Below are 21040 nucleotides of genomic sequence, written 5' to 3'. Positions count from 1 at the left end.
CCCCTGCAAAATCAAACGTTTTGATTCTAGCTTCAAATTCATGTTAATTTGATTTCATGTTGTGATTGCCGAATAAGATATCAAAGTTTGTTCTCATTTCATTTTATTTCAAAGATCAAATTGAATACTTACTTTGTTACAATCAAGTAATTTTATCAACTAAATGAATGTCCAATTTATTATTACTGACTGCACTAATAGAAATTTTGCTTGACATCATGGGACAATTTTGCAAGGCTACTGCTCGCGGTTACTAGCAGATTACAGTTTGTTTTTTCCAACGAATCATCGACACAAAATTTTTTGCCAAGAAAACTGTTCTTGTGACAAGAAAATCATTATCAGCTGTCCTGTGATGGTTCAGTTACGTTATGGGCTATAACTTAGCCTAGGCGGTTGCCATAACAGCAAGCTGAATTCACAAAATTGCCTATAGTTCCGTCCACTAGAGGAAACTGAAGATGAAGGGAGCAGTCACCAGTGGCATTGCACAGTGGTCCAGAATGCAAATTTAGCAGGAATTTTGAGATTTTACTAAAACTAAACAACTTAGCCTTATTAAGTCTTTGGAGAAGTTCTCGTAGTTTATGAGCTTCCTCTTTTTGTTAAAACAACAGTTAGGGTGGTTCTAATTTTACCAAGATCAAAACATTAACTTTTTAATCATTCTAGCTAGAGCCAAACGACCTTCAGCAAAGTTGTAGAACGACAAATTTTGGGAAAGTTCGCTGAAAACATGTAAGCTCTATCTGTCATACTTTTTCTTTTACAACAAATTTAAAACCGGAGCTTAGGGTGTTTCTTCGAAATACAGTTTTATTCCAATAACTTTTGCTGCATTCATTTAAAACTGAAGTAGTCTTCAGACAAATTTAAGATTGTTTCAATGCGAATAATTTGCTTCATGGCACCACATATCTAGCTATTTCCGTTGAAACGTTATGAGCACTTTTTCGCCAAATATGAGGTTGTTTGGAGTAACAATATAACTCTTTTAGGGCAAATAAAAGATGATTCTTTTTGAACTATAAATCAGGTCATGATTAGAGTTATAATTGAGCAAAAAATGGCGAATACGATATTTTTTAAAATTTCATAAAATTGATTTTTAATCAATTTTTGAAATATTAAGTGCTTATATTTTCCGAACAATAGAAGCTAGAGTTTTGATGTATTAGAAGAAAATGTTCGTCTTCAAAAACTTCAAAAACATCTGAAGGATAGGTTGGAAAAAAATGGAAGCTGAAAAAGTTATACTAAAATTTGGTTTTTCATGGATTGACTCTTTGTAATATGTTTAAATTACTTTTACGGTGAACAATACAAAAAAATGTAGCTTCATTTTCATGATAAAATATTGCACTTTACAATACTTTTCTATTATTTTAAATAGTGGGTAGGGTGGTTCTAATTTTTTTTAAATCAGAAAATTAACTTGGTTCGAGATAAAGTTTCGCTGTCTTCCAAAAAATTGAAGAAAATGAAATTTTAAAAAACTTTGTCGAAGACACTGAAACTCTATGTCGTGTACTTTTCATTTTACAAGAAATTTACCAAAAAAATTTAGGGTGTTTCTTAAAAAATGTATTTCTTTGTATAACTTTTGCAGTTTTGATTTTTCATTAAGATCACTTTAGAAATACCTTCAGATATTTGGAAGGAGAACAATTTGTCTTAATATATTGAACCTCTACCTTCGCTCGTTAGAAAGTTATATATACTTTTTACTAAAAATAAACTATTTTTTGAGTAAATATTGCAAGATATAAAAAAAATATCGTATTTGCCATTTTTTGGTGATCTATACTACAAAGCATGCTATTTCATATGAAAGCAACAGTATTTAATGTTCGGTACCCGAATCGAACATAATTCTATTTGAAAAAGTTATATTTTTTATATAAAAGTTCTTGTAACTTTAAAACAAAAAAGTTGGTGTTTTAAAGCAAATTCTGCGCCCTAAAATAATCTTTAAGTTGTCCATAGGGTACATTAGCGTAAAATAAAAACTTAAAAAGTTATAGAAATAAAACCGTTTTTTTAAGGAACACCCTAAAGCTTACATTTGAATTTCTCGTATAAATAAATAAATAGTATAAAAGCTAGAGCTTGCATGTCATCAACAAATTTGTCTAAAATGTATTGCTCTACAACTTCATCGAAGACGTTAAAAAATTCTGTTTTAAATATTGCTAAATTTAGAACCACCCTAGCATCGGTTTGAACAAAAAGAAGGGCCTTGCAAAGTACAACAACTTTGCCAAACATGTTGTAAGGCTAAGTAAATGACTTAAATTTTAGCAAAAAGTTAAAATTCCTGCTAAATTGGCATTCTGGACCACTGTGCATTGGTCGGATGAAGAATTGATGGAATTAGCTTGCCAAGAGACCGTGACTGAAGAAGATATGTGACAAAGTTTCTCGGCGGGTAAAAACGTATGCAATTTTTAAATAATCTATGCTTTAAGACGTAGTGTCTTGGTTCCGTCGGTTTGTTTGACGTGTGTTAACTTGGAATCGTTCTGAAATATTCGAGATTGTGATATCGGAAATATTCCCAATTGAAAGTTTTTTTTTATACTAATAATTTCGAACTGAATTAGAAATGATTATGAAATAAGTAATTCAGAAGTTTGAGTTTAACAATTAAGCATTTAGTACAATGTTGGGGAGTTGGTTTAGAAACCATCACACAATTCCGTGACCTGGGAGTGTTATTCGACAGAAAACTTCGTTTCGCCGACCACATCACTGCAACAACGGCGAAGGCTTTTGCAACATTGGGTTTTCTAAAACGGAACGCTGTCGATTTTGTGGATTTCTACGCACTGAAATCTTTGTACTGCGCACTGGTCCGGAGCACTTTGGAGTATGCTGTACAAGTATGGGCGCCATACAACGCCGTTCAAAGCAGCCGACTGGAGCGCGTTCAGAGAAGTTTTGTACGATTTGCTCTCAGAAAATTGCTTTGGAACGACCCTATCCGTCTTCCGCCGTATAATAATAGATGCATGTTGCTAGATTTGCCAACGCTGGAGTCTCGCCGCACGTTCTTGCAAAGAATGTTCATTTTCGATATGTTGTCGAACAATATTGACTGTCCCGACATTCTCTCAAGGATTCATTTATTTGTACCCCCTCGTGATATAAGGAATCGTCCGCTTCTGTGGATTCCCAGGCACCGTACAGTATATGGCCAGAACAATCCGCTAGACAGATGTTGTAGCAGATTCAACGAAACTGTTTTAGCTTATGACTTCCATACCACTAAATCTAATTATAAGTTAGCAATTAGAAATTTTTAACATTGACACTACCAATAGCATTAAATGTAATCTGTACGATATATATCGAAGATGTAATAATAAATAATTTCAATTTTTTGCATAGAATATTTGAAGAAATATGCAAATATTCTTGAAATTCCCTGGTAGGTAAAATGTTTTTCCTTGTTTATCTGTTATGGACACAATAATTCCCTTCACGGAAAATCAGTGAAATGTCTCAGTGCATGCAATTGCCCAATTTACTGATAATTGTCTAGACATTTGGTACAACATGAGTACTATAACTGGTAGTGTTGCACTTCATCAATTACAACGAATAATGTATCCTGAAATAACTCAACCTACAAAATCCCTAGTCCACTCTGCTCTAACTCGGATTCTGTAACCACGCAAAGCAAAAGATATAAGATTTTTGTTTTTGTAAATTGTGCAAAACCAGTTTCCTGTAATGTAAAACTATACCGTAGCGGTTGATGTTAAGTATTGACACACTAAATCGTCTATTCGTGGGTACAAGCACAGTGACAAAGATAACGCACTACAGAGAGGTGATATGACAATTGAGAAAAAAACTTCTTTTCAGATGCTCTTAACGATGTTCAAGTGATGGAAAAGCGACAAGCCTTATCAAGTCCACACTACGAACACCAGATCACGAGTCAGTACTTTAGGCAGACGGCATATCAAAAAAGTGTATCAAAAAAGTGTACATGTTATTGGCTTTTTAAAAATAATTTATTATTATATCGAGAAGATTGTGTGAAAATTTCAGAATGTAACTCAAAGTATTTTACGAGATATTTCAATTATTTGGTCTTGGTCTATCACTGAACGTTTAGTGTAAAATTGCCTTGTTTTAATTTTTTAATTGTAATATCTCGCAAAGTGTTTTGATATCCACTTCCAAATTTTTACACAATTATTTTATCATGATTCTAAATATTGAAAGAAAATAAAAAGTAAAAAAAAATTGGTCCAACTTTAAAAAAAATCAATATGTTTCTAATATTTTCAGATTTCATATGTTATACAAGGTGTTTGGATCATGATTAAGAATCTCTCGAGGGGTGATTGACTGCCATATTTGGAGAAGAAAATCGTTCTACACATACCATCAAATCTCAACCGTTACAGAGTTATTGAATTTTTTGTGTAAAAAACTTATTTATCTTAAAATACCTCTAACTCGAAAAGTATACTTCGTATTTTAAACCTTTTAGTTCCATTGAAAAAGTGAGAAAATTTTCTATTGAATGGTGTTCACATATCTTTCAGTTAATTAGTTTTAATTACCTTTTAGTTGTAAAGTAGTTCAAAGTTGGTGTTTTTGATGAGGTTTTTGTTAATTTTCTCAAAATAATGAATTATGATTATATTAATATCTATTATCCAAAAAATGGGTTTGAGGACGATTTATAATTTGTTCTTTAACATGTTATTTCTATCTCTTCTCCTTTCCTTGTAATTTCACTTCTAATTTTTCCCTGTAATCGACCTGCAAGTGCTTAAAAGACTTCAATCTAAAAAGTATGCTTTATATCGTTATTACCAGGGCTTCATTGGAAAGCTGAGAAAATTTTCTTTCGATGTATGTACAGATATCTTTTAGTTAAGTGTATTAAATGACTTTTTACTAGTAAAATAACTCAAAATTTGCGTTTTTTGGAGAGTTTTGTAATTATTCTAATTATTATTCAACTAAAGCATTTAGCATCACTATTGTTCATTTGGTGCCCCTTAATATTTTCTACAACTTGTTATTTGACGCTTTATCCCTATCGCTTTTCATTTCGCTGCAATTTAATAGTTAACACAGCATGACATCATCACAATTGTAGTGGATTCGAAATCGTTGTTTTTGCATATGAAAGGAGGTGATAAAAATGATTTTGCTTCGAAACTTAAAGAGATAATTGAATAAAACCAAAGAAAGAATTGTAGAACATGCTGAGATGCATTAATTCCATGATAATAATGGTGCTGTTTCTTATTTACTATTTTAAGAAAATAACGAAAATTCTAATAATAACACTAACTTTAAACTAATTTACTTCTAATAGAATACTAAATTCGCTTAACTGAGAAGTATTTATACCTTTTTCTATGCAAAATTTTCCTAGCTTTCGAATAAAAATAAGAAAAGGTACAATAAGTGCCATACTTTTTCAATAAGAGCTAGTATAAGTGAATATGAGATAAAAATATCCAAGTTCAATAACCAAAACACACGAAAACAAGAAAAGATAAGTGTATAATGTCAAGGAACAAATTATGCAACTCTTCAAGACTAAAAATTTGAATTATTAAAATGGTAATGTTAACTATTAAGATTTTCGCGAAATTAACGAAAAATCGATCAAAAGTGTTAAATTTTAAATAAATTGCTGTAAAAGGTTACTAAACCTCATTAGCTGAAACATTTGAGGACATTTTTCAATGTAAAATTTTCTCACTTATCCAATGGATCCAAAAGATTTGAAATACAAAGTGTATTTTTTCAGTTAGAACTATTTTAAGACAACTAAGTTTTTAACACAAAAAATTCAATAAGTTAATAACGGTCGAGATTTTAAGGTATGTGTAGAACGATTTTTTTCTCCAAATATGACAGACAATCATCTCTAGACAGGTTCTTAACCATGAACCAAACACCATGTACAACAACAACATTTTTGTGATTTTTTTCGGTAAGCTTATTTGAAAACGCAACTTTTTTTGTTTAATATTTTTTTCCATATATCGAATCGTTTCCGAGTTATCAGTGATTGAATTTCCTAAACTTCAAAAGTTCAACAACTAATAATTTGAAAAAAATATCATATTCAGCCAAAACAAAAAATACGTATCGATTATTTTCAGCGAAAAAATGCAAGAAAAAAATTTGGAAGGAATTAAAATTTTGGTTGTAAATTTGACGCGGAATGACCCTTATACTATGTCATTCATGGACATTTTGATTCTCGCTAAGTTTTAACTCTAGATAAAATATATTCTTTGTCAAAAGTTTTGCATGGTACCGAAACCAACGGTACACATCCAGGACCGGTTTTCGCTTCAACGCGAGACAGGAAACAACGTCCTGCAGATGAGCACTATTGAGCTCGAAACCGGTATTACGGTACCCAAAATGGGTCGGTATTCCCCGGAACTTCTTTTTTTTAATTTTTTTTACCCTAATAGCAGTAATGCTTTGCTTTTTACTAAAAAATTCGTTACCAAATTTAGTGAATTTAAGTGCACCTCCCTGGAGCCGCCAGTGTACATGGAGAACCTATTTTTTTGGCATCATGAGGACATTTGGAAAATTGTGGGAATTGGACCTTGTAAATAATCTTTTAGCTGGGGTTCCATAGTTGTAAAATTATCATCATCATGATTATTCTGAAGAGATGTTTCGAAATATGGATTGGGGACAATTTTTCGAATGGAAAGCGAAGCTTGATTAGGTTAACATAAACTTGCTCACTGAAATATTGCATACATTTCAATATTAGTTAAAAATGTATTTTTTTGGTTTTTATCAGCATTTGATTTTTGTTGTATTATCAATTATTTAAATAGCCTCTACTGTCAACTTTTAGTAAACTTGAAGAATATAACAACATAAAGCAGCACCTTTTCTAATAAAATAATTTTGGCGCTTAATCCTCCTAGGAGTTATTATAAAGTAAAGAGTTTTCGAAAACGCTATTTCAAACAACTTTGTTGAATGGTACGGGCAAACCGCAGTTGGTAAGAAAACAAATTTTCTAACCTGAAAAGGAGCCAAAAGACCCTAAGGTAAAAACTTCTATAATCCGAATAAAATGAAAACCTTTGCTGAAGATATCCCATAACTAATTTTGTTGAAGACATGAACACTCCGAATATCTAAATATATTTGACTCTATGTGAAAGTTATTACAAGTTATCCTGATTTTAATGTGGTCGATTAATTTTTTTCTGCCGTGTGTAAATAATAAAATTCACGTTCTATTCAAGGTAGTCTCTTAAGCTTACTATAAAGTTTTATTGGAAAGAACTGGCTTTAAAGGATTACACCACTGAAAAGCCCGAAAAAATAGGCATATTTCGGGAATTTTTATTGAGGCAATAAAGAGGTGAATTGAGATCTTGTTAAATGTGATTTATAACGTAAGTCATTACTTATGTTATCATGTAATCACATAAAATAATTTTAAGAATGAAGAAATCAATTTCGAATATACTGTGAAAATTTTAAAGCGATCAAAAACCATTTGTTCGAGATACGTTTCCGGCTAGCTCAAAAAAATGGTTTCGAGAAAACGTGCCTAAAGTTTTCAGTACACACGTGGTATACATAAGAGGCGTTGCGGCAGAATTGGAAATTTGAACATTTATGTATTGTTTTTATCTTCCATTTTTTAGGATATCATTTATTTACAAAATCGATTTTTTTACAAATTCTACAGTGGTGTAACCCCTTAAGAAAATTTATTAAATAGTATGTTTATATCTCGATATATTGCATTTATGTAGCCTTCATGTTTTCAACAAAAAAAAAAAATATGACATTATCAACAAATTTGAACAACAACAACAACAACAACTGAAGACACCAAGTCTCTTACTATTTTTGAAGAGTTACTTCTCCATAATTACTTCTGGGAGTTTTTATTACCAAAATTATTGTACTAAAAGTTGCGATTTTAATGCTGAAAAGCTTCTTCGAAGCTGATTATGTGATCTTGACTAATAGAAATGTTTTTGAACGTTTATTGCACTTTAAAAGTGCATTTTGTGTTTGCATTCTTTGACTTCATTGATATAACGAACATAAAAGGCATCGATTAGGCTAATTTTGTTTCTGAATTTTCACTAATTTATCAAACTTATATTAAATTTAAGCATTTTTGAAAAATCAACGATTTTCATCAAACCCCCCAACCAAATTTCTAGCACTGACGCTCAAATAATAAATTTTCAAAATTCAATAACTTTCTCAAAACGTTCAGTCCAAAGCACACTACACGTACGTACCCATCCATTTTCATAGATCTCGTTCACTGGGACATAAACCGACTATATCGAACTCTTCCCACTCCAATTCACACAAAACAACTGCTGTCCGCTGCTGAATTTGATTTACCTACTTGAAGTGCCGGAGTGTACACCCGAATGGCATCCCGATGATGACACATCAACGGACAGCCATCTAGATCGACCGGGGCGGCGATGGTCAAATAGCTCGCGGACGGCCCCGCCGAAAGTACATTTAAGCAGCAATAACGAATTCCAGCGAACTGTTCATGTATGAATGTTTGATTATTGATATTAACCCCTCCCCCCTTCCTCTGTCTCACCTGACTGATTGACTAGCAAAAGGATGGGGGGGGGGGAGGGAACCGATCTGCATTTGTTGTGGTTTAACGAGGGGGCAGTGTGACTGAATAGTGCGGGAATGAAGGGAAATCATAATTACATTTGATATCCAAATAGAGCTGATTGCTGTTGACAGTTCCGAGCGTGTTGGCCGCTCTGCACATGTACTCGCCGTGGGTTGCCTTCGTGATGGTCTGCAGCACCAGCGTCTGATTGGAGATGATTATGCCGCGCGCTGATTGTAGCAGTTTGTTCTGAAATTAAATTTGAATTATTACCGCCGCACTCAGTAGGCCAGTGGTGATGTAGGAAGTGCGTGCGTATGAGAGCAAATGTATAGCTCAGGTGTGGTTGAACGGCAAGGCCGTGTATAAATAGGTTGCGTTACAGGTATGGAGATTTAACGTAGCAGGCTTAGAAATACTGTCTAATGGCATTGTTGTTTGTGACAGTGCACTATACCGGTATAGTGGGTTGCTACACTCAATCAAACTTGGGTGTAATCTATTTTTTACACTACACCGGTGTAGCACAAGGTAAAAACGAAAATGCTATAAAACTTGCGGTGAAAAGTAACAAAAATACTGTACAATAACAATATGATTTCCGTTTTAATTTCGATAACCGCATGTGTGATAGAAACGTATTCGGTATGAGCGGGGAAAATCGGATCGAATTATTTCTTTAATCCGCGGGGAAATTGAAAAATAATGCACGTGTTTGTCTGGAGGGAAGAACCGGATGCTCAGATGAAACTGATAGTTTACACTTTTCCCACTGGTTGTGCTAATTGAAACTGGCATTGATTATAATTGCGCGCGAAGCGCAACATAATTCAGATATAATATTCATTGGATTTTTTTTTAATTTTGGATGAAGTTCAAGGAATTCCCAAACCATTACTGTGTTTTATTTATTTCATTTGAAATTGAAGCTTTAATTCACTGCTCCAGATGATACGTTCATTTTCGTATATAGATCATTTAGGTATGTTATCAAAAAGGAAAACAGTGCAATAACTATCTTAGTTATCATTTCGCCCGAGCGATATCGGTTGAATTGTTTGGAACTCTGGCGTGTGATTATTATTACTATTTATTATAGTTTTAATCACGAGCGTCATTTGACTATTTTTGAAAATAATATACCATGAAAGATAAAAACACAACAAAAATAACCGAATACTCTATGCTGGGCGCACTGCTTTCCGTTTCTCGTATTTGATTTTTTCTTGGTAGTGAGCAATGGTTAGGTTTACCCTCTGTCGCTTGCGGATCATTCTGTCTGCCTTCTCCCTCGCTCGTCTCGTCGTAACTAGAATAGTTCTGATTTTCGCTGTTAGAAGTTTTGTGCTTTTTTGTGTCGTCCTCTTTCTTGTTTCTTTCTTTCCTACGTGTGTTAAGCATTGGCTTGGGGATATCGTGAAATATTTTTTGGCCGGTTGGCTGTGGTGTTTGGTGTATCAGCAGATGTTGACGGCTGTTTGGCAGTGTTGGTTGTAGATGAATTTTCTTTGGATGTTTTGGCGCATGGCTTACTGTGGTACGTGGGCGTCTGCGCAGGGTATGTGCATAGTGTTCTTTGTATGTAGTTAATACGCTGAGGAGATCTGCCCTCGAACGTGAAGTAATATGGTATGGGTTGGTTTAGTCGCATTCACATCACTCAAACACCGTTGAGTATGCTAAGCTAAAAGTTCATATTCCACATCGTTGTTGTGTTTGCTACGAAGCTTTCTGCCTTGGCTAAGTAGTTGGACGTTATTGATGCTACTTGTCTCGTATGATGTAGCTGTAAGCTGTAGCTCTAAGCTGTAGCTCTAAGAACAAGTACATTTTCACCTTGATCAACTATTCCACCTCGCACGCAGTAGGTCTAAGACGCGAAAATTCAATCGCGTTTGAGTTCTCCCGTAATATGCGAAATGTATTTTGAAGTCACTCATTTCACTCGCGGTTGGGTGGATCGTCTGTCCCTAGTCAGAAGATTGGAATGATCACATTGATTACCTCTTTCTTCTAGGATTATGTTGTTGTTGTTTGTCGTTCACGGCACTGTAAGTTTGACGCGCTCTTTTCACACAAACCATCAGGCAGTACTTTAACGAGAATTGGCTGGATTTTATTGCTGGAAGGAGATTCTTGTCCCTCGGAACTGTTCCTGCGGAGTGCGCATAAGAACTTCTGCTTATGGTTCCAACCCTTTTTGGCCCTTCGAACAGCGATACAATGAAGGTGATTTACTGGCATAATTTAGGCCTTGCTGTTAAAAGTAACTACAGCCTTTGATTTTGTTGTCCTTGTACTGATGGTGGCTTTAACACATCATCATCATTATCACACATTTCATTCGCGGTTAGGGGCCACAGAACTTTGTTGTGTCTATATGTTACACGTACACATTAGGGTGGCACGGCGCGGGAGTATTTTTGTTTGTTTGTATGATGTTCGCAAGCGTTGAACTTTGGACTGTTTTCCCCTAAAAGAGTATCTCATTTGAGTTTGGATCATTCCGAAGCAGTTCCGCAACCAGGATTTTGCTTCGAAAGGGGCTTACAAAATTCAATGCATAATTTGATTTCTTCTGACCAACCAAATAAGCACTTAAAATGAATTAAATAAAAACCACTAAGTGTGTTTTTTTGGTCACTGCTCTAATATATCTCAATTATAGCCAAGATGTTGCTCGTTCAGCAGGCGAGCGACGAATGATTCAAACGGAGATGCGGCACCTTTATTTGTATTTTAACGTAATTTTATTGAGTCTCTCAGGTTCCCCATCCCCCATATTGACGATTCTGGGTAACCAACGAGCGATTTGCGTTTGACGGACACCTGCAATCATGCTGCTGCCGCTACGGCGTCAAAAAGAAAACTGATGATTTTTTCTTCCAGTCCATACCTTATGCGTTTTTCGCAGTTTATTTGACAATAAAGGGCCGTGCTAACAATGTTACGGACCAATCATGATACTGATAATTACTGCTTTTACAAAATCCATTAAATTCGTTATTTGCACTAATGGTACATTCTTCGGAATTAATTATAAAATTGCTGTACATATTTTCAACCAGATAGCGCAAACATCTAATTTTTCTTCAGTGCAGCGGCAAATATTCACGTTTAATTTTTTTTGAAACGGGCCCATGTATTGAAACAGTAGAAGTATTCTACTTCAAAAAAATCTGAAATTGTCGTCGAGAAATATTGTTGAATCCTTGGATCTTAATATTACTCGACGTACTGTTCGTCGATGGTTTCCAAAAGTGGACTAAAAAGTGGTTTCGCATCTAAACGCCCGTTCATTAGCAAACGGAATCAAAAGAATCGGTTGGAATTTGCCAAACCAATACACTGGTATGTCTGTAGACTTTTGGAAAAGTGTATTGACGGACGAGAGCAATTCGATGACGATGAAACATGGATGTCGTAACATCATGGTACGGAGAAATTTTGAAAAATATAGATTATTCACCAATCGGAAAATGTTTCGAATTTTGAAGACGTTATTTTTGACATGAAGTGAGACGAACAATATCGCAAAAGAGCAGTCCTCGAAATAGCCAACATTACTAGATTTAGTGCTAGCTTATTATTTAGTTGAACTTTCGGAACACATTCGTACCGTGACTCTCAGACAGTTCGGAAGTGTTTTAATCTCTGTGCGGTGTATTATTGGACGCTTTGTCTCATTATTGCTTTGTGCTCGTTCTCAAGGCCACATTCCTCAGTCTTTTGTTCGCGCAAAGAGAGTTTACCCCAACGCCAGCTGTATGAGCTGGATCGGCGCATTGCTGGAAATTAGTTTCATGATATTTTATCCTTCCAAATTCCTTTATGGCTTTATTCCCATCTGCACGGTTGCTAATCCTGTGCGTTGACGGTGTCGATGGGTCACTCTCCGGGCGGCCAAATGGAGGTTGAATCGATTCCCGAACCAATAAATATCCAGAACGCTCAACCGGTCCAGTTGTGGACTTCTTTCGGTTCAAAACTAAATCGTTGAATCTTTTGCAGATTTCTAAATTACTTACAAATTTCCAATTACCTTACAAAACGGTTCTCGGCTGTGACTGAAAAATCAAATGTCAAGGCAAGTGTCGTTTTATCTAACTCAAAGCAGGTAAACGATATTGCTTGCTGCGAGCGCTTTACGCGCGACTATAATGTTTATATTCCTGCAGTAAGGGTAGAGATGAAAGGCGTCGTCAACTACGAGAGTTTGGCAAGTAATGGTGTGTTGCAGTACGGAGTTGACTGTTTTAGAGACCGCATGCTTCAGCCGGTAAAAATACTTGATTGCAAACGTTTGCACTCAGTAGTAGTCACAGGAGATGTTTCGAAAACATATTCTCAAATAAACTCATATCGGTGGATCTTCGCTGGTACCGCTACATCCTCTTTCACATGATTCGTTTTTGGTTCGTCTATTTGTACCGCGGACCATGAAGTGCACAAAGCCACCCATTGTAGTTAAAAGGCGTACTGTGGAAAATGCGGCAAAAATATGTGGATGATTCGTGCAGTAGGAATGCTGAAAAGTGTGCTTACTGTGCAGAGAGTCAACATGATTTCTCGGCATGTCCCGAATACAACCTACGCAGGGATAAAATAAAACGTTCCCTTACGGGACGTTTCAAACGTTCTTTCGCAGAAATGCCACTATGTAACCTCTATGTTCTCTTGTTTCCTAACGAAGAAGAGGCTGATGACACAAAAGGGGGAACATATACTAGAAGTAATAGGAAGCGGTGGAACATTTCTTTTCCTAAATTTCCTTGTAAAGGCTAGGAGGTGTCACAAGGCTCCGATATCTATTGGAAGTGTTGCAACCAAACCGAAGCAAGTAGCTCCTGGTTTAGAAGGATTTTGATCAGAAAAGGAGTTCCCAGCGGTTCCGACAGCACGAAGTAACAAGTTACTTTACGCTCGTCCGGACATGCCGTAGACTCAAAGGATTCGCATTTCTAATGCCAAAAGATCCTGACTCCTGCGGTAGCAGACAAAGGGTTAAGTCGTCGGTAAACATTAAAAGTTTCTTCAGTGTAACACTGTCCCACACGATTGGAGACAAGTGAGTATCATCGCCATCCAAAAAACCAGGAAAACCAACCTCCGATCACAACTCGTATCGGCCGATTGTAATACTCTCATGTATCCGGAAGCTGTTGGATAAAAATTATACTATTACACCCCGAAAATTGGGTCGAAGAAAATGGCTTACTCTCAGATACACAATTTGGCTTCCACAAAGGCAAAGGGATGAACGATTGTCTTGCGTTTCTCTCAACTAAAATGCAAAAGGCCTCTGGTAGCAAAGAGCAACGACATCAGTTTTTCTGACTCCGTTTCCATTAACGTTCAAAACCATGTTTTGATTTAATAATTCTCATCAGCTTAATCAGAACTCCTTTTCTTGCAGAACATTACGTAGGACTAGGAGCTTAAAAACACAAATAGTGTTTTCGTTCTTGGAGTTAGCGTCAATTCGGCGCTAGCTTAGCCGTGTCACTAAGTTAGTGTCAGATTCTGATGTGAGCAACTCGAAACATCTTTCCAATAACTAATTTGCTGATAAAGTTTTTTACACATTCTTCGTGCCAGTTGCTAAGAAAAAGGGTAGCATCTAGCCATACATCGAGTGAGAAGAGGTGACCACATTATTGCTCGACCATCTCCTATTTTGTGTTTAATTTCACGCAATTTCTAGGACTCTAGGCCTGTGCGTAAATAAGCTTTTCTTGAAAAAACCTAGCTTACGGTAAAGTGGATATCAAGCAACATGCGTCATCAAAAACTCCAACTCTGCGTTTAAAACCCGAGTATACATTGAACTCAATCCAATTTATTGTTCTTGCGTATCAAAGATAATCTGCTGAGTATTTTAAAGATTTCATAAGAGCTGACGCAGACAGCTACCACAAAACTCCGCCTAGATAGGAACAGAATTGTGATGTTCTGTCTAAAACCAGCAAATAACGTTACCGACGATAAACCTTCTGTAAAGGACTTCGCGTCTAGACGCCCTCTCACAACGTTGAGATCGACAGTGTAGTCACCGATTCGAGTTTGCCTGGATCTACCGAAGCATAGGGTTGTCTGTTTTTAAAAACTCCTTGCATCAGTGAGCGCAGATTTTAAACGGCAATAATACTGGAAGGGACAAAATGGTGCGTCCCTTCCAACTCGTCTCGGATGATCTTCTTCAACAAGAATCATCTGCATGTTCGGCTGTTTATACCACGCGTCATGCATTGCATTATTGCATTAAATACAGGTAGATGGGCGATCGCTTGAATAAGGTGCGACAATTGCGCAGAGAATTAATAGGATGATTCTAGCATTGCGAATGCTGAAAAGTGTACCTATTATAGGGAGATTCTATAGATGTGACGTCAAATCTCCCCTTCTCGTGATACATGTGGACATGCAGAGGATTCCTCGGTCTCTAACAGCAACATATATCGGACTAACATTCCTTCCTTCCCCAGAAGATCTGCATTCGGACGTGGCCGGCGTCGGTATTGATCAGCATGCAGGGATCAATATAGATTGCACAATGTGGCTCATCGTGCTATTCCCAAGCATGTTGTTCCAATGAACATTTTACAATCTCAGCTGGTTCTGGTCAATAACGGAGTAGCAACCACTGGTAATCTCTTATGCTTACGCTGCGATGCTTATGCTTCCAGGGCACCACAAATCTCATGTGACGTGCCAACCAGGGATTCAAATTAGTACAAGACTGGCTGGGTCTAGGTCGGGCACCGAGTCCGAAAATACGACGTGATTTAATGATTTTACTGCGTCTTGAACATGATCTGATTTTCGTGGTTGTGAATTAGCTCACGAAGTCAAAACATATTTTCTTGTGATAGCTAGTTCACGAAATTCGGAATATTATTCATGAACCCATCTATCGTCTTAAACTAGTTCATGATTCGCAACATATTGGTTACAATTCAATTACTCGTGAAATGTTTCACAAGATCATGGAATATTATTCATGTATACGTGAACTGGTTCATGATACCTGTTTTAATAGTCACGACTGACCATTCGTGCTCGTGAAACAGTAGACAGGATCATAGAATATTTTTCATGTATTCGTGAATTAGTTCATGATACCTAGTATAAGTCACGATTGAACCTAAAATATCATAAAATATTTTTCATGTATTCGTGAAGTGGTTTACGATTCCTAGTATATTAGTGACAACTCACATTTCGTGCTTTTAAAATTATTCGCACAATTATGAAATATTATTCATGGATTCTTGAACTGCTTCATTATTTACGATCTATCTTAAGTGCCTGTTATATGTAGAAGATATCTCTAATCATTTTCAATTTTGTGCAACTCTGCACATGGTTATGAAATGTTTGCGTGAACTGTTTTACAAAATTTGGATTTTTCATAAAGTAACATAGTTATGTCCATCTACTAGCGACTAATAATAGGTACGAGCAGCAGATATAAAAAAAAACTATTAGGACCTCGAACATCGTTATTCATTTGACAAGGTTCAGTGTGATGTTTGGACAGTCCTCACATAAATTATATGCGGGATATGTCGGGAGATCATCCGGAGTCTCTCCACAGTAAGAAAACTTTTAATGATCCTCTCCGCCTTTTTCACAGCGTGCCTTGTTTCTACAATAAGTCGCTATAGGCCCAATTGTTTGCAACAACGGCAGTTCATGCCTCGCGGCACAAAAAGGGGAACCGGTAGATTAGCCCTGCCCAAAAGATCAAAGTTTGGAAGAGCAGATTCGGCGAAAGGTTCGAAATGAGGCTGATGGAGTTGTTTTCGTATACTGCTTGATTTTTCCTGAACGCAATTGCTTGCCAACCAGAATCTTCACTGGCCGAAGCAAAGGATTCTTGAAGGAGCGAACCCCATACTTCTCAATTGAGGCCCCTGCTGGAGACTACACCATCAATCTCTACTTCCTGGGCGGGTACATAGACAAGATACTTCTTCGTACACGGCCAAGTGGTATTTAGTTTAATCTCGCATATATCGATGATGTTAAATGGTTCATCTTTGCCCTCATTCAAGTTTGTTATGAATATATACCAAATTTGTTACTGATACTTTTTGCATATATCAGGCAACTAGTAGTTAGGAAATTGGATTCTGAGATGATTATAACATTCATTGGTTTATTTTTCGATAAAAATACACTGAAAAAATAAATTCAGTTTGGATAAGGAAATGTTTTTTCAATTTTTTTTTTCCCTGAAAGTGCCCAACGTGAATTTTTGACGGAAGGTAGGGAACATAATCACCTATCTTGGAACAAAATTTCATCTAAATCAAAGATGAGTTTTTTTGTAAATCGACTTTAAAATTTTAAAATCGATTTTTTTCAGTGTAAGAGTCGATGAAGAATTTTTTCAATATTTTTATTCAAAATTTAACTAATTTTGTGAAAATCACTACTACAATATTTTTTGTAGGATTTGTTATTTTTAGACTATAGCCATTTGAAGAAAAAATGGTTAAAAAAGGTTAACCCTTTTCAAAAGACAGTCTAGATCATTTTTGGAAAAACAAAGTATGCAAAGTGGCTTTTTGTGACAAAGTTCGCATGTATAGAGAATTTCATTAAAATCTGAGAGGGTGCTGCCAACTCTGAATACGATTTAGGGCAAAATTCATTCGTCATTTTGGAGTTGAGTTAAGATTTGGATTTGGTAAGGCAGCTTTTAATGTTTTTGTTGCTGCCAAATACCTTAGAAGTGCATGAAACTTCGGACCTTGTAGCATCTTGCAATCTTTTTTACTGAAAAAAGTTCTCATCCGAGTGCTTTCAACTTTTAAACTGGGATTTTCAAAAGAAAATTGTTTTTTTGGAATTGACATATTTCATTTCATTTCTAAAACATTCGTGCTAGTTGCACCCGATTGGTGCTTTCTGTCATTTATAGATTGAAGATACATGACCACATTATAACTTTACTATACCCTGACTTATTTTTCAATATATTATACCTCTTGTAATTTCAATATCTTTCTTAGTATTTTTTCGGTTTTCGATTTGTGCCAGGCTCTAGGCCCGTGCATAAATAAGCTCTCCTGGAAAGACTCAGCTGATGATAATATGGATGTAGAACAAGTTGTGTCCTCAAAAACTCCGACTTCCCATTTATAATTATATGCATTGAACCTGACCCAGTCTTATCTTTCGAATCAAAAATAATCCGCTTAGTATTTTAATGATTTCAAAAGAACTGATGCAGAAATATTTGGCCGTGACATCTACCTCAAAACCTCGCCCAGATAGGAAAAGAATTGTGATATTCTGCTTAAATCCAGCAAATGACGTTACCGATGACAAGCCTTCTATGAAGGACTACCGCGTCTACATGCCCGCTCTCAATGTTGAGATCGAAGGTATAATCACCGATTCGACTTTTCGAAACATGGATCAACTGTAGCAGATGACTGGTAGTTTCAAAAACTCCTCTCTCCAGTGAGCGCAGATGTTGGTGCGTCCCATCCAACTCCAACGTCTCGGGTGATCTTTTTCGGGACTGCTTTACGCTTAGTTACGTCTTTTTCAACAAGGATCATCATAAAATACAGGTAAATGGGCGATTGTATCAACAAGGTACCAGAATTACGCAGATGATTAGAGGATGATTTTTGCATTGTGAATGCTGAAAAGTGTATCTATTATGGGGAGAGTCAACATGTTTAAGTATCATGCCCCACGTATCAACAGCGCGTGTTCCTTTATACAACGCTCTAAGTACTCTTTTGCAGAAATACTACCAAGAGTGTCCCCCATATGGGGACGTCTTTTACTGCTCCTTAAAACTATATAAAAAAGAGTAGACTTCAATTCCATCGGCACGGAATAGGTTTGTCTTGTCGATGATAATTGATCTAGCTTACTCCACGATCTTGGCTACAGGTTTAAGGACCGATTCTTTTGACTGCCATGACCACATATCTGTCCCACTTTGAAACTCAGAAAACGATGGATAAAGTGTGCAATAATTTTCGCTCGTTATTAATTTGAAGTCTTTGCACACGGAAAAAATCGTGAATAAAGTGTTTTGAATGCTGGGACAATCACGGTTTTTTCGTATCGAAAATAGGATTATGAACAAAAAATACGTTTTATAATTATTTAACTTATTAGTGGAGATATTTGTTTTTGATGTACAAGTTACACTTTCCGTTAAGTCATTACCAAATCGATTTTCTGTACGTGAACTAGTTCACAACTTTATGAACATTATTCATAAACCAAAGGTTGACAGAAAATTCTAAGTCCTTTTAAAGGCAAAAGATTTAACCGATTTCGCATCAAGTTTTTTTGCACTTTTTCGCAATTATTGGTTTTAGTAAAAATATTCAAGTTTTTTTGGCACTGATTTTTCAATTAACACGGTTTCTGATTGTATTCCAAGACCTTTTGAATGCATAGAATTTGGAAGATTTTTGGGGAATTGGAAAAAGCAATCTGGAAGATTTCTTCAGGTCCACACTTCAACAATCTGGTTGCTTTTGGAACAGTAGACACCAAATGTCCATGTCTGAGGCTATTTTTAAAACCAAGATGGCGACTTTCGGCTCAGTGGAATTCTCAAAAACCCCCCATCAATATGGTATTTTTTGGAACGGAATTGACGAGTAGATGCCAAATATCGATGTCTGAGGCCATTTCGGAAACCAAAATGGCCACTTCGGTTTAGTAAAGTTTTCAATTACCAAAACAATGTGAAATTTTTTGGAATAGCTTTGATGAATAGTTACCGGATGTCAATTCCGGAAATCTGCTAAGGTCTAGTAGGCTGGAGGGGGGTTAAAAATTCTCAAATTTCGGTCTTCGTGGTTTATGAACGGTCCCTTAAGTGCTTGTTTTATGTATATCTCTAATCATTTTTATTTTTGTGCAACTCTGCGCATGGTCATGACATGTTCACTTGAACTATTTTGCAAAATGTGGATTTTTGTCAGTAACTAAGGTATAGTCGTGTCCATCTATTAGCGACTAGTAATAGGTACGAGCAGCAGCTATAAGGGAACTATTCAGGACTTCGAAGATCGTTATTTATATGATAAGGTTCAGTGTGATATCTGACAGAAAACGTAAACTGCACATTATAGAACTAAAAATCGTGTTCGTGATACAATCCACAAAACAAGGTAACGCGAATTATTAACAATTTTAAGATACTGTTCTTATTGTCACGATACTCCGGGTAAAAATCCGATAGTAATCAAATAACACATCACGATATGGCGAAGAGATATTACGAATATCATAATAAAACGGTAGATATCATAAACATGAATCACATTACTCCATATGTCAAATTCGAAAGTGAGCTCGAGTACATAATATCACGATAACGTGCATATAAATTACGAAAATCATGACTAAGATCCTGCAATCATGAAAATTAATCACACTACTAGTGACTAACATATCAAAAATCGTGACTAAGATCCTGCAATCATGAACTTAAACCAAGCAATTCGTCCAGATGCACAACTCGTGAATAAAATATCACGTTCACGAGAATATCATGAACATAAATCGCGCTATTCTGTTAAAAAATCCGAGAGTAAACCCATGAAAAAAGTATAACGGTAACATGATGAGAAATCAAGAAAATCGTGGCTAAGCTCCTGATATCATAAACATCGTTTAAATGTCGACTCATTCAGTTGATTCAGTTTACCCAAACCAGTGTATCTACAAATTATGAATAAAATCGTAATAAAAACTAAACAGATTGAGGGTATAACCACAGTAACTCAACAAAACATTAGAATGTAACGCCATGTATATTTTTGGTGTGAACGATTTTTTGAAGAAAAAATAAAAACAAATAGTTTCATGAATACAAGTTTTATTATTCATGCAATATAATTGAACTAAACCGTTTTGCGCGTCAAGGGCAAAAGACCTAATATAAATTAAGTTTTGCTTTTTTGTGTTTCGAATTCTTCTCGTCAGTAACTAGCACCATCTGGGTGACATAATAATACCAGGCGTTTGGTTTCTTGAACCAAAAGACAAGAGCTCGTCTTAGCTTTTGGTTCAAGAAACCTGGTATTATTATGACACCCAGATGGTGCTAGTTACTGACGAGAAGAATTCGAAACACAAAAAAGCAAAACTTAATTTTATTATTCATAATTTCATGATCTTGATCATGATTGTCGTAAATCGTTAAGTCCCTGAAATCGTGAATATTTTACAAGAAAATTGCTGCAACCCACCAAAAGGCAGGTTTAGGCAGCAGAGGGTTAACGAATGACGATTTTGTAGGTATAATCATTTAGTGCGAGAAGTACAGTTTTCATGCAAGAATTTTAAAAAGCAAATCACTCTAAATAGTAACAGATCTTCAGTCTCGCCGAATACGTTTCCTTTCACGCAAAC

At 35.9% G+C, this 21040-nt stretch overlaps 1 protein-coding gene across 1 annotated transcript in view; it reads right to left on the bottom strand.

Moving 5' to 3' along the window:
* Positions 1 to 21040, bottom strand: part of LOC131685868 (nephrin) — a 548850-nt gene that overhangs the window by 65484 nt on the left and 462326 nt on the right. The window contains exon 11 of the mRNA XM_058969878.1: positions 8731 to 8884. Coding sequence (XP_058825861.1) covers positions 8731 to 8884 — 154 coding nt within the window. The remainder of the gene's footprint in view (positions 1 to 8730; positions 8885 to 21040) is intronic.

Source organism: Topomyia yanbarensis, chromosome 2, assembly GCF_030247195.1.
Source record: "Topomyia yanbarensis strain Yona2022 chromosome 2, ASM3024719v1, whole genome shotgun sequence".
NCBI lineage: Eukaryota > Metazoa > Arthropoda > Insecta > Diptera > Culicidae > Topomyia > Topomyia yanbarensis.
Note: the sequence above shows the minus strand (reverse complement) of the source record. Positions and strands in the feature narration are given on the sequence as shown.